This window comes from Vulpes vulpes, chromosome 7 (assembly GCF_048418805.1).
Source record: "Vulpes vulpes isolate BD-2025 chromosome 7, VulVul3, whole genome shotgun sequence".
Lineage (NCBI taxonomy): Eukaryota > Metazoa > Chordata > Mammalia > Carnivora > Canidae > Vulpes > Vulpes vulpes.
Genome location: NC_132786.1, coordinates 69,587,646 through 69,603,216, shown reverse-complemented (window position 1 = coordinate 69,603,216; position 15,571 = coordinate 69,587,646). Strand labels below are relative to the sequence as shown.

The 15,571-nt window shown below is 38.6% G+C and overlaps 1 protein-coding gene across 2 annotated transcripts in view; it reads right to left on the bottom strand.

Annotated features, from left to right (window-relative positions):
- Nucleotides 1-15,571, bottom strand: part of CHCHD3 (coiled-coil-helix-coiled-coil-helix domain containing 3) — a 275,676-nt gene that overhangs the window by 84,764 nt on the left and 175,341 nt on the right. The window contains exons 5-6 of one of the 2 annotated variants that reach the window (XM_026010857.2): nt 14,867-14,881; nt 13,524-13,607 (exon numbers count right to left, since the gene is read on the bottom strand). In XM_026010857.2, coding sequence (XP_025866642.1) covers nt 13,524-13,607; nt 14,867-14,881 — 99 coding nt within the window. The remainder of the gene's footprint in view (nt 1-13,523; nt 13,608-14,866; nt 14,882-15,571) is intronic. The other variant, XM_026010858.2, reaches the window with a different exon arrangement.

The window sequence follows — 15,571 nt, the reverse complement described above, 5'->3', positions numbered from 1 at the left end:
GGATTTTAACAAACAGTTCTAGGAATGTCTGCCAAATTTCTATAATTTACAGCAACTATATCATGAAAGAATAGACAGTCCTTTTTCTTGAATTATAAAAATACTCACTGTAGTTCTAGTTATATTTTTACTTGAATGGTAGTGAGATAAGCAGAAAAACAGATCTCCACAGGTGGACTGCCTCCCCAAGTAGATAACCTGAGGATCTCTACTCTCCGCCTTAAAACTACCCTTTTCTTGCTTGTCACATCACATAGGGTCCATCTGAGCAAGGCTGAACTATACTGGAATTAAGTTCTAGAAATACTGATATTAATAAGAAGTAACAGGCAAGGAGGAGCAAAGAGAAATGAGAGGTGAACTGTGCTTTATTCAGTCATTCTGAGTATCTTGCGTGCCTTTCATGCATGATACCAGGGCATACAGTAGGTGCTCGACATCCATGCATGATACCTGGGCATAGTGGGTATGTATCCTATTGTATGCCCAGGTATCCTTTATCCCTAAAAGGCGGATGTCTAACACAGGGCAGAGGAATGTCCAGAGAAACAGCAAATTTAGAGATTTTGTAGTGAGCGTTAAATCAAGAAGTGGCTTCCAGGTAGTTGGCTGAATGGTGTATTTCTGAGATTTATAAATTACTCAGGTTAATTCTGAGGCAGAGTCTTGAGAAGCCACAGAGCTGGAAGATCAAATAGCTCTAGGATAGGAGGACTATTTGTAGCCTTAAATCAGAGGAAGGAAATGGACAGTAAATTCCTATCTGTGTGACCATAATCTAAATTTACAGGATGTTTATGCCACCAAGATTCCAGATGAATACAATCCTACCAGCAGGCGATAAGATGACTGGGCTGCTGTGGATACAGTGGTTCAAGGGCCAATTCATCAGAGATGTACTAGAAAGAAATGATTCTGCAAAAGTGAGCCATGGCAAAGGAATATAGTGGGGGCAAACTTGCCCAAGTGGCAGTATGAGCTGGAAGGGGATCACCAGGGGACACACATCCCATTCTCTCCTTGCTGCCAGCAAAGTCTCAAAATTACCTTGGATGATCTAGCTTGGTGTATAACTTTGATTTCTGGATGTTTCTTCCCATAGTATTTCTCATATCACTTTCTTTCTCCCCTCCCCCCAGAGGAGTAATGCCCGAACCACAGACTCTTATCTCTCCTAGAACTCAGCCTGTGTACTTCACTGGATGAACTGTATCCACCAACTGATCACACCCTATAATGAAACTGGTACAATTTCTCTTTACTATGGAACACGATCCACATTAAGTAGGCCTACTGGTGCTGAGTCTATGAAAGGAGACAAGTACAAAAGATGCTAAGGGAACTCAGTGGAGAATTCGCTCCTAAGCTCTTGAGGCTCTAAAAGTATCATGTCCACGTCCACCAAAAATCTTCTTAAAGTGTATGTGTGTGTGTGGGGGGGGGGGATTGGGGGGGAGGCAGAGGAGTAGAACCACATGATCAATGTAAGGCCAGAAAGCAATGGTCACACAGAAGGAATGGCTCTTAGCGAGGAGGAAGACAGAAGCCTGGCTGTACCAGCTGGTAAACTCAGGGCAAGTTCCTTGAGGTCTCTGAGCCTTAATAACAAAATCAGCCACAACAGGTTGGGTGGTGAAGAGAGAAAATACCTTCCACAAAGATCTGTGCTGGGGTTAAAAGGATGATGTGAAATCATTTCATTAAGTGCCTGCCTATTAATAATCCCTCAGTAGATGGTAGCTGTTTCAATGATGCTGCTGAGGAGAGTGACACAGATACTATATTTCTTGGCCAACAGTCTCAAATAGCACCACACAGTGCTCTAATGTCAAAGAACATTCTCACCCAAAGCCAAGTTTGGGGATAATACATGAAGTTGAGCACTCTATTTAGGATGGGGTTTGTCTATAGAACTGTTCACCTCCCCCTTCAAAGTCATGTAAAAATAATGGCTAAGAACACTGTCTAGGCAATATGACTTAATTTACTTTAAAAGTCTGCTCAAAAAGTGGTATCTACACGGACGGTTAATATTATGTAAGTAAGATACGCAGCTGCATTAATACCAGTAGCTAGCGTGACTGCAGCAGAAGGACCCTCACCCAGATTTGGAGAAAACCTGCAGGATAAGGTGTAACCTGAGTTAAGGTGTATGCTAAGTGACCTGGGAGACAAATACCTACCTCACTTGGACCATTTCTGAGATGAGAGCCTTTCACCTCCTTTGAAATGAAATGAAAACTTGTTCATTCATTTATTTAGCAAAAATTTACAAAGCACCTACTATGTGTTGGGCACTGTTCCAGGGGCTAGGGACACAGCGCTGAACCTAAGGTTCCTGCTCTTATAGATCTAAATGAGAACTACTAGAAATAAGGGCACATTCTGTGGCCACATTATTTTCCCTGGACCTCTTGTTTCTGTCAAAAGAAATTACAGAGCACAGGACTACTGATCTTCATTCAGCTTAACTCATTGGATACAAAGTCTGCATTTTCTGATCTAGGCAAGCAAACCCTATAGCTTCCTCACCAAATAATAGTCAGTCCTATAAACTCTCCTGAAGGATCACAGAAAAACTCAAGGCTCTGAAGAGAAGAAAAAAAAAAAGGTGTTAATAAATCTTTTCCTTATTCCTCTAGTCCTAGATCTTGGTAAACACTTGTGGGGAGATTTTTTTTTTAATAAATTAATTTTTATTGGTGTTCAATTTACCAACATACAGAAAAACACCCAGTGCTCATCCCGTCAAGTGTCCCCCTCAGTGCCCGTCACCCATTCCCCCCCACCCCCCGCCCTCCTCCCCTTCCACCACCCCTAGTTCATCTCCCAGAGTTAGGAGTCTTTATGTTCTGCCTCCCTTCCTGATATTTCCTACACATTTCTTCTCCCTTCCCTTATATTCCCTTTCACTATTATTTATATTCCCCAAATGAATGAGAACATACACTGTTTGTCCTTCTCCGATTGACTTACTGCACTCAGCATAATACCCTCCAGTTTCATCCACGTCGAAGCAAATGGTGGGTATTTGTTGTTTCTAATGGCTGAGTAATATTCCATTGTATACATAAATTGTGGGAATATTTTTAAAAGGTCCCCAATGATACTTAAATATTTACCTAATCTGATTACCATCCTATTTCATTTTATGAAAAAAAAGAAAAGAAAAGAAAAGAAAAGAAAAGAAAAGAAAAGAAAAGAAAAGAAAAGAAAAGAAAAGAAAAGAAAAGAAAAAAAGAAAATTCCTATTTGGTCCCTTGATCCTTGGTGGCATCAGCCCCCATGCCTGATTTTTCTTCACCAAGGACTACAAGTCCTGGCTTAAAAGGCATGATTCTGGGTGTGAGGAGAGGGGCCACTACCCATGGCTCCCAACTCTGCGGAGCCTGGAATAATGCAACTCTGAACAAGGACCCTGGATAAAACATCAAACTGAGAATTATAGGCATAGTTTTCTAAAGGATCTTAGAAGAACTAAAGATTATGAAGAGAATTAAAAGCGTGAACAACTCCCACTCCAGAGGCCCTCAAGAATCCTCGGGCCTCTTTCTCATTTGTCTCCTCTTTTGCAACACAGTACAAAGGCAGGCCATTCTAGGATGCTTGCAGGTCCTCAGAAGCCTTGAAATTAGAACTCTGCTAATGAATCCCTATGGCTTCTTGAACTTAGTGTCCTAGGATGCAAATCAGGAGGGAGTCAGAACTACAGGAACTGGCATTGTGCAGGGCACAGCTAACCTCAGATGGTGTGCTGGGATAAGCAAAGTGTCTCTGGAAAAAAGATTCTATGGCTTGAGTGTGATGCTGAAACATGGCATGCAGTATCCTCATCTTGGAAGCTCTCAATGTATATAAACTCTGAGAAGGCCCTGCAGTAAAGAAATCTGTTCAGTGTAGTTAAACTTAACATTTCTCCAAATTATTTGGCCATGGAACCCATCCCACTTCCTGACAAATACATTAATTTTTAAGAGTTGATCTAGTGCCTACTATGTGCTAAGCACTATCATGGCAATCAAAGGGGAGATATTTCTGGGCTTCGCGGAGCTTACATATTTTAGTATTTTCAGAGACCACTATTTAAGGCCACCAATTCACTGGATCTTTATCTGAGCGTGTAACCTGATGGATCATGCCAACCCACTAAATTCTCCTCTAAATCCCACAATCTTCAGCTGAGACAAAAGTAGCAGCTACTCCTCACAAAACATTTCTGCTCTGGAAAATAATAGTCTGACAGAGCCTCCCCAATCCACTGCAGCAATTAAAAGCTCTGTGCCAGATGCCAAAGAGTGTTTGTGCCATTCGTATTTGTCAGTGTACCTCCATACGCTGCCTGGCTCACTGGAGGCGTTTAACAAATGTGTTCTAGAATAAATGGTAAACGACAAGGACTCCCTCTAGCCCATGAAAATTTGAGTAAGAATGACCAAGATCAAAATCCTATCTTAGTCTCTGTGGCCAAACTGGATTTACACTCCTCTTATTGGATGTTGCCCTGACTTGTGCCAACCGGCTTTACATGCCAAGTTCAGATGTGGGCACTTCTTCCTTGATAATGTTATGAGCTAATATTATTTGCAAATGTTTTAATGACCAAATACATCTTTCTAACTGAAGCTAATGTGCTGAAATGTAATCCCTTATAGAGGCACAGCTGGTTCACGGTCTGAACATAAAACTGAGATTCAAGAGCATTTTCTAACACCAGCCCTGCAATTTTCTTTAAAAAAATTATTATTCGTGTATTTTAATTTCTCAGTCAATAAAACAAGGAAATAAACACTGGCTGGTCTGCCTAAATGAAGTATATTCAAAATTTATAAATAAACAAGATATCAAGAAGCAAAACAATCACGAATTACAAAATTGGATGCAAAGAAGATTCAGAGATCCAGCCCATTTTCAATCATATTTGCCGGAAACACAGAATGACTTCCTGGCTGCAATATTCCTACTAATAGCAAGGAAAGATCCTAAAGAAAGGAAAGGGAGTATTGTTTTACAAATAAAACAACCTTGCTGAGCCTCCCCACACAAAATAAAAAAAATCTTTAAAAAGTGAAATTAATTTCCCCTGCATTTTATAACGCTTTCTTTCTTGCCTTGTCTTTACGCATTCAGGTGGCATACCATTTTAAAAAACCGTCATGCTAAATAGAATTTAATTATTTTACAGTACGTTTTTTCACAAGGTAAAGGAAATATGAAGAGTCAAGAAAGTATGCAACCCATATTGTAGGCATCTTAGCACTTATGATCATTACAAGCACTCACAAAAAGGCAAGAGTGGGCTTTTAAAGCTAAACTCTGTATTATCTCTTTCTCAGAGCCCTGAGGCTATCACTGCCAAGCACAGTGGTCCATTCTAAGCTCTGAATAGAGAAAAGGAAGAGATCATTAAATTATAATTTCCATGCACAATTGGTACAAGTATTTCCTACCAACAGGATTAATATGAAAGCAAGATCCCAGAATAAAGCTGCTCAGCAGAGAGGATGGCAGTTTAGTGTCTTGTAAATTTGATTTCACTGAAAGCCCTGACACATCATAATGGTGAAATCCTATTTACTGTAGCAAGCAGGATGGATAATGCTATTTAATACCTGGTGTACTGTGTGCCATCAGCTCATAGCTTTGTACTCCATGTTCTCATCTTACCTTCAGGTTAATACTTCTTGACAGCCTACATGGTAAATAGAGCCCCAAATTAAGTGCTGATCCCGTGATTTGCAAATCTTTCCTCTAAAGTTAGGCACAGAAAGACTGGATCCAGTTAAAGTGATAATTTTCACGGGATGCACTTTTAACAGGCTCACCCCAGAAAAGAATGTAAGTCGCATATCCCTAAAGCCAGATTTAAAAAGCATTTCAAGGTTACCCAAACTACATTTCCCATTAGGAAATTCAGAGAGGTTAACAGAAAAGCCAATGCGTTTGAAGGACTTGTAGAATAATGAATTAAGGATAAGAACCCCACGGGGATCCCTGGGTGGCACAGCGGTTTAGCGCCTGCCTTTGGCCCAAGGCGCGATCCTGGAGACCCGGGATCGAATCCCACATCGGGCTCCTGGTGCATGGAGCCTGCTTCTCCCTCTGCCTATGTCTCTGCCTCTCTCTCTCTCTCTCTCTCTCTCTCTCTCTGTGACTATCATACATAAATTTAAAAAAAAGAATTTAAAAAAACTGCTTTAAAAAAAAAAAAAAGGATAAGAACCCCATATCCACTGCACTGCATAGGTCACTCCCTTCCCCCACAGGAGGACAAAACAGAAGGGGGAGTAAAACAAAAACAAAAACAAACAAAACCCTCCTTTCCTGCTTGCTGCTTTTGGAATATCTGCAACAATAAGCACCCTTTAGGGAGGCAGTGAAGAGTATAAATGAGTTCAGGTATTTGAACCCAAGTTACAAATAAATGTATCAATTATATTAGCAAAAGATATGATGATACTGGCCCTTATTAATTTCTCTACCTAATCAATGAAGGTGTAAGCACATTATGTGAACTATCATTGTTAATGAGAAAAAAAAAGAGCAACTTAAGGTACATGCAGCAAACCACTTCTAAAACCTCTGTCCTGTGTAATGGCATTACAATTAGAAGTGTCGCTGGCTTCTATCGCCTTCAATGTCCCACTCCTGGACCAGAGAACTTGGGTTTCTGCAACTCTGGGTAACTTCAGACCACAGGGAATCTTCCCTGATTTCAAGATGAATGAGGAAGCCAATATAAAAATGCAGAGTGTCAAAGGAATGATATTTATCTTTAGGTTGACCAGTGCAAACTAGTTAGTCATTGACAATGAAGTTATGCTTTTAACTATTGTGTTAAATCTGCTGTGTCACACTGTATGGCCAAAACACACACAATAACTTAGTGTATATGAGCTATGCATATGACCTAGAATCACTGATGATTGTTCAGAAACCACATGAGGGGGGAAAATATCAAAGGGTTTTTTTAATCCCATAAATAGACTTTATTAAATTATCTTCCTACCCCAGAAAAGACTGCTTATGTTTTAGTATCTCAGGTGTCAGTGATCTGTGATTCTATCCTGTATTGATCCCATCAAAAGGCTGACCCCGCTTCACTCAGTGAGGTATTTTTATAATGACAGACTTCATCTGGTAGTAAAAATACATAATAATTTCTTCCCATAAGCAGCACACTGGGCTGACAATAATCCGTTCTGTCGTTGTTTCTTTTTATTATCATTGTTGGCATTATCTTCCCCCAAGCTTTGCACAGAGGAATAGAGAAACCAAGGTACTAATTGACAAGAGAAGTCAAGCAATCAAAAAAGCCAATTAATCATACAGATGAGCCCGACACTTTATGATGCAATGAAAGATATGCCACCCACTATAAGTAAAAGGCTTTTAAAAATTGCTCATTTGATGTAAGTAAGCACGACCTTAGAATTTAATTAGTAACTCTCTCTACAGGTGATGAACTAGTAAAGTACTTTTCTTCTTAATGACAATTTATTTTTCACTATTCTCTTTGCACTGCTCTCTTCTGCCCAGCTTGTACAATTCCCTCTCCTTAATTGTATGGGATTGACTGCAGTGTGTATGCAAATAGCTACTGAAATCCAGAGGAGCTTACAAACAGAAAGCAACAGATCCCACTACCCTGTTGATCTGAACACTGTGACTCTAACTAAGTCCTCTGACCTCCCTCAGCTCCTCAAGTCCCCAGGGCTTTTATAGCTCTCTTCACACTGTGCCAACCAGCCCTCCTCATTCTTATAAATGCCAAGAGCAAAGAGGATTCAGTCGAGCAAATCAATTCAAGTTCATAATTGAAAAGTTAGATAAGAAGACACGCTTATCATCAAAGAACTAACATCTCCAAGATGTCCTGGGGAGAAAGGGGTCCTTCATCCTGGAAGATCCCTGGGATGATCTGCCCTCCCAAGCTATGGCCTAGTCTTGCTTCTCACTTCCCTCCCACAGAACTAACAGACTACTGGAAAATAGGCATTTCCTGAAGATTGTGAAGGCAATCCAGACTCTAACAAACTGACCATCGAAGTAGCTCATCAAAAGTAACAGCAAGTTTGTTTCTTTCTAGAGGTGGAAAGAGAGGACTATCAGATAGCAACACTATGAACGTTGTGAATGAATGGCTCAAAACTGCTTCAATGACTATGGCTTGCTTACTTCATAGTAGAAGGAGCACACCTAGATATTAAAATAACTCCTAGGGGTATCATGCCATAGCTGCTAGGTAATAATATTTTATTTATTCCCTTTTTAGTCAAATGTCCCCTGGAAGTATCAGATCCTGGAGAGAAGACTGCATTTTGAATGCTTAACACTCTTCTGGATTATGAGGTAGCATAAATCCTATTTTAACATTGGAACCTAAAAAGTTGTATCAGAAGCCAAAAAGAGCTAACTTTCTACCCAAAGAGCTAAAAACCAACAAGACCCCACTCAAGTGCAGAACTAACAAGTATTAAAGCTAGTACTGGCTACTGGCTGAAAGCTGAGGTGCGGATCTCAGATCCAGATGTTTTGGTTGGATATTCTTGGATAAGTTACTTGAAGCATTACCTCTGAACAACAGGACTGACAACCTCATAGGGTTATCTGTGTGAATAAAATGACAGAGCCCATACAAAGTAGCACATGTAAATGTACAATAAATGTTATCATTACTATCACAATAATGATGATGATGCTACAAATAATATCAAGACAGTCAAACTTGATTCTCATAGGATATATATTATTAATTTACATACCAAGTGTTTTGCAGATATTCAAAAACTACATTAATTGCTTAAGACATAATTTTATGGTATAAGCTTAGTAAATCTAGGATTTATTCACTGAACACCTATGTGAGTTGTGGAAAACACAGAGACAAGAAAATGACCTTTACCCTCAAGGAATTTATGCTATAAACACAGGTAACTAATCACAATTATAAATGTGGCACCACAAAGAGAGATATGTAAAATACTGTGGAGCATTCCCTTAGTGATTTGTGGAAAGCTTCCTAAAAACATTTAAGAATCTTCTCTTCGAAAGCTGCCCTGGGCTTCCTCTCCTCAAATCACCAATCAGGAATTAATATATCTTCCAAGTCTCTGAAATCAACAACCAGGAGTTAACACTCAAGTCCCTTTCAGTTAGGCCATGTACCTCACTGCGACCCCATGAATGTTATTAAAATATAGAAGTTTACTTTTACAGCTATGTCAATGGTGTTTGATAAAGCCAGCAACTTTTACAATGAAATAAAGACTTGAAAAACTTTACAAATGGCTTTGACTTTCTTTCTCAATAAAGAGTTGCTGCTTTTGGAATAATGATTCTAAGAAGGGTGAATTAGTGCCCAGTTTAAAATTATACTTATTCCTCCTCTCAAGTTAGTAAAAGGAAACAGTTTATCACTGACTCCTGGTGAACTAACCAATATGAGAAAAAGCTCCATTCATGCATAGGAATTACCTAATTGATAGAATTTATTGAAATAGATCAAAGAGGCAAGCCAAGCTGTGTTATAGAACTGAATGTGTTCTACACTGCTCAGGGGACTGGGGTTCACAGTCTCAAAAGAAATTTATATTAAGTCAATGAAAACGAACAATTCAAGTAATAAGATTATGAGTCATCTAAAAGGGGGTAGTGGGATCCCTGGGTGGCGCAGCGGTTTGGCGCCTGCCTTTGGCCCAGGGCGCGATCCTGGAGACCCGGGATCGAATCCCACATCGGGCTCCCGGCGCATGGAGCCTGCTTCTCCCTCTGCCTGTGTCTCTGCCTCTCTCTTTCTCTCTGTATGACTATCATAAATAAATAAAATTTAAAAAAATAAATTAAAAAAAAAAAATAAAAAATAAAAGGGGGTAGTGTACATAATTATGACATTAATCTAATTGATGGGGATCGCTTTTGGAATGATTCTGTGAAAGACTGGTCAATGTTCCCTCTCCAGTAACGATACAGCACCTGGTTTCTCTTTATGGTTTCATCATTTCATTTGGTTAAAATAAAGACATGTACTTAACCCACTTTTAAACCAGAGGCAACCTGATTTCATGTGTTAGGTGATTCTACAAGTTACCATAATATTATAATCATTTTTCTTACATTATGCATTCATGGATTCAGCACTTTTACATCTTCTCACACAAATTGTAAATAGAATTTCTAATAGAAATGGTGAGACATTGGCACTTTTCACTGTCATCATAATATAAGGGGAACTTTTTTTACAATCTTCTGCATTAAGCCTGCAAAAATGCTTCATCACTGAAGCCCTACATCTCTCAAATATTCCTCGAAGAAATCCAATTGAATGAAATTAATTTAGCTACTTCAGGAATGGCATGATAAACATGATTTTATAGAAATGATGAGAAGACAGCAGAAAGTTGAACAAGAAAGTTAAAGTAATTTTGTGATTTTTAGTATTTTGGACAAAATAGAAAGTGAGTAGATATTCTTTAACGGCAATGGCTTTTGTTAAGCATTTTCCAGTTTTCAAAGAATTTTTATATACATCATCTTATTTGGTGCCTCCCCAAGTAACTCACAAATGTGAGCAAGGAATGGAGTATTATCCCTACTGCATAGATAAAGAAGCAGAGACCAGAAGAGATTAGGTAACTTGTCAAATAACTAGGTGACCACACCATGCCTTCTGACTCCTAGTCCAGCTTGGAGTTAGTAGGTATTAACTAATAGTACTATGATTATTCCATTTCAGGATTTTTCTAAGCTCACAGGTACTCCTTGGTTTTCAGTTAAAATTCTCAAATAACTACTTCCTAGCCTTATCTTCAAAAAGGAAAACTATACATATTTTGCTTATATAAAAAGATGCTGATGGCAATGATTTGACATCATCATATGATATCCATGTGATCTACCACCATTTGTTCTAACCTGAGGCCAAAACAACAGTTAGCTGCTGACGAGACCAGTTTCATCTGCCAAGAGCAGGTCCTCTCAGTACATCACACTAATCACTGAATTACCTCCATCGAATTGGTGGATTTATGAGAAATGGGTGAATGTTTTTCATTGCCTTTTCTTGTACCTGACACTGCTCAATGACAAACTCAAAAAGTACTGAGCATAGTAATACTGGATGGCAAAGAAAACTGTCACTGGACAAAGGAAAAGCAGGTGCTGGGTAAATGACCTCAAAAACTAACAATCATTTGTTTTACCTAGCTAACATTTGCTATCAGGGATGGTGGTCTAGAAGGGTACAAGTAAAGTAAGAGCTACCACTGACCGCAGTAGTGGTTATTTTGCTCTGGACACTACTGTAGGTGCTTTATGAGAATGAGCTCATTTAACAAATCCATAAGGTAAGTACTATTATAACCACATTTTACAGCTGAAGAAACAGATTTTAAGTAACATGCTCCAAAAATTCAGCAGGTAAATGTCCATTCGAGTGCATTCAACCCAAGCCATCTGATGTCAGAGGCTGTCCTCTAAACCAGGGTTCTGCAGACTATAACTCATGAGTCAAATCCAACCTGCTATCTGTTTTTATATAACCCTAAGAGTGGTTTCAGGATTTTTAATGGTTAGGAAGAGAAAACATCAAAAGAAGAGTATTTCATGACATACGGAAATTATGTGAAATTCAAGCTTCAGTGTCCATAAATTGGAATGCAGTCACACCTGTTCACACAGCAGCTATGGCTGCTGTCACATTACAATGGATGGGATGAGAAGTTGAGTTGAGAGAGTTGAGTAGTCGTGATAGAAACCATACATGGCCAGCAAAGTCTAAAATATTTTCTCTCTGGCCCTTTACAGGAAAATCTGCTCACTCCTGCTATAAGCCATTCCATTCTATGCTTATTTATCATCTCTACTCAGATATCGTAACAAATATCCCAAACTTAAAGTCATTAAGATAAAATTCCTGATTTTCTCTAGGACCCACGTCCAGATCTGTATCAGAATAATTTTCCCCTATGGAAAATCCACCTTTCTAGATATAAAAGTCATAGATCTAGAGAATCCTTGAGTTCTTTCTTTCACTCATGATCAAAACCATCAATGAACCTGATCAGCTCTGCCTCTGAAATATCCAACCCTGCTATATTCCATCCATGGCTAGCAGCCTGGCCAAAGCCATTGCTATCCCTTTTCCAAATTATTGCCATTTCATCTTACTAGGTCTCTCTTGCTTCCAATCTTGCCCAAGATACCAGCCAGAATGCTGTTCCATTCACAAACCCTCTTGCCTCTCCAACATGCCACTGCTTCAGGGCTTTGGTGCTGGCTGGCTTCCCATTACTGTAAATCTCTTACCAAATGCCATCTGTTACATAGGCCCTCCCTTTTCACCAGACCTCACACCTACACTCCAAGGCCCTGGGACTCCCTTTTTCTCTGCTTTATTGTTCATCCAGATACATGCAACCTGCCATTCACTATATATACTAGGGCTCCCTGAGGGCAGAAGTTTAGTTCATTTCCTTCACTAGCATATTATGGCAGTAGCCTAGGGCCTGACAAGTATTATATGCTTAACTAGATACCTGCTCCATGAATGAAATGACCCCCCCATTCAAGAAGCACTCACACTACTGACATACAGAGACAGGTAAACAGATTTAATGTGTAAATAACTGTACTGAATAAGGCTTAATGGTGTGTTTCTCATTTTATCTACTTTCTTATTAAACATTTTACTCTAAACAAAATTCAGAGGTCTCCATCAAAGGGAAGAGAGAGCTAGCTTGTATCGCCCATGTATGAAATGATTCTAGACAAAGCTACTTTACTAAACAAGGGCACTGATAAGGGGACTCAAATGCCTATTCTGAAACCCACAGTCTCCTTAATCTCCACCTTTGAATCTCTGTCAAACTCTAGGGCCTGCCCAGGGTTACTGCCACGATTCCTCTTCTTCTTCTTTTCTCTTTTCTTTTTTTTTTTTTTAAGGTTTTTATTTATTTATGAGATAGAGAGGCAGAAGGAGAAGCAGGCTCCCTGCAGGGAGCCCAATGTGGGACTAGATCCCAGAACCCTGGGATCATGCCCCGAACCGGAGGCAGAAGTTCAAACACCAAGCCACCCAGGCATCCCACGACTCCTCTTAATTCCTCTTCCTAAATCCTACTATTCAACTTGTGCCTACTACTCTTGAAAGTGATACTCCTTTCTTAGCCACTAATGCAGTGAAACTGAGGTTTCCCAAAGACAATAAATCCCTTAGAACACTATCATTTCTACAAACCCACTCGAGTTTAGTCTACTCAGTGTTAGGAAGAGTCAAGAGTAGCATTTTAAAATACCTGGGGGAGTTGGAGAGTGGTAGATGCCTAAATGAACCAATAATAAGACCATACCTAAAACAACCAAAGAAGAAATAACGTCCCCTGTGAGAATGATCTACCTACTTCGCTTCTTCTTTTCTTTTAACAAGGAAAAGCAGATATAATTTTAATTATTGATGCTTAAATAAATATACAGGAAAGCTGCAGGTGTGATACTAGAAGAGAATCAATGAGAAGAAATAGTCATACCCTCTCCTCCAGTCTAGCCAGCTGCTCTTTGTAGAATGCATCTTGCTTCTTTATCACTCGATCTTTCTCTTCCAGCTGCTTAGCCTAAAAAAAGACATGAAGAATATACTATATCAAGAAAAAGCAGCAACAGCAAAGCAAAAGTCAAGTATAAATGACATTAGAAATAAGTACACAAAGCTGGAGATTTTTGAAGTCTATTAGGTCTCTGCCACAAAACAATATTAATAAAATGATGATTGCTGTATTTAAATGTAAAGAAAGAGTCTATATTGTATTTTTTTTTACTGTGACAGCTGTGTCCTACTTTGTCAAAAAGCTATCAGAATAAAGCACAGTTTTATTTAACTTCTTTTGAAGAGTAATTTTAAGGATTAATATTTTGTACAATAAAACTTAGATTTTTGCCAAGCATAAGCCACATAGACATTAACCTTTTTTTTCTTTTTTTCTAAACAAAAACACCTATATGACATTTTCTATGTAAATCTTATTATGTTTGAGAACCCTTAAATTACTGATTGAAACCTGCACATAAATACATGTATGGGCCTATTTTCTTTTTTGTGAAGCTGTTGTCTTGGGCTGGGGGATGGGGGGGCGGGGCAAGAACCACTGTAAATGTTAATTTGTATAATTAAAAACTAACAGTGAGAAAACACAGTGAAAGCAATTTTATCTTTTTTTTTTTTTTTACAATTTTTTATTTATTTATGATAGGCACACAGTGAGAGAGAGGGAGAGACACAGGCAGAGGGAGAAGCAGGCTCCATGCACCGGGAGCCCGACGTGGGATTCGATCCCGGGTCTCCAGGATCGCGTCCTGGGCCAAAGGCAGGCGCTAAACCGCTGCGCCACCCAGGGATCCCGTGAAAGTAATTTTAAAACTCAGTCATCCTATTTTGAATTTTTAAGATTTTTTTCAAAATTAAGAAAAGGTAACAAAATTTTTCTGATACTTGAAAAAAAATAATGATAAAGATAATTACTTATGGATGTTTGTCAAAGTTAATTAAAAACCTGTGTTTTTCAAACTGTTGTTTATATCTTGATCATTACAACATTTAAGTGGTCTTTATCTCTGAGAAAAGACCTCCCTGTTTCACTCCAAGTTAGGAATGTTTTTAATATATTTCTGTTCAGTAGATGTTGAATATACACTTGACCAGAAATTTTAAGATATCAAGCAAGTTGGCATTCCCATCCTGGTGCCATACACCGCATTTTTTTGCAGTGTGACCAAGGGTCATCTGGCTCAACCTTATGCAAGCATGACTTTCACCATCTATTTAGTTTAAGTGTACCCATTTTGCACATTTGTAGGTCGTTGCTTTGCTACTTACTTTGTCTTCAATGTCCTGCAGCATGTTAAAAATAAACAAACAACGGTTATTTAACAATATAAGTAGTATTTTTTCCTAATGTCATAAAGAAATCTGATAGGTAATATCTAAGATGCAAACCAAAGAAGGCAATAAGGGAAAAATAAAATCAGAGAACTTGCTTAACTTGGGACAGTTAAATGTCATTGTGCTGCTACAGCCTGAATAGAAGATTTCAATGAAAAGTTCATGCTGCTTGAAAGCATATGAATAAATTTTAAAAGAATAAAATATTAAAACATATTCATATGCAAGTACACAATAATCTATGGCTCCTTGGTACAACATAGTAAAAACCGGACTAGTCAGGAATATAAAAGAAAAGGTAAACACCCAAAATAGAAATAAAGGAAATTTGTAAAAGCGAAGATTTATGAGACCTTCCATTAAAAATAAAAATCATTAAACCAAATGAACAAGCAAATGACAAAAAGAGGAAAAGAAATTACAACATATAACTGTGAGAGTTAAAGTTACTAAAATACAGAACACTTTAAAAAAAAGCCCTCTAACTGTCCCCGCAAAAAGCCAAAAGAAAAATACACAAATGATATCTGCTGGCAATTCACACATAAGAATACAAATAATAAACACATGGGGGAAAAGCCAACCCTAAGAGAAATCAAAGAATGAAAATAATGAGATACCACTATTCACCTAATGAAC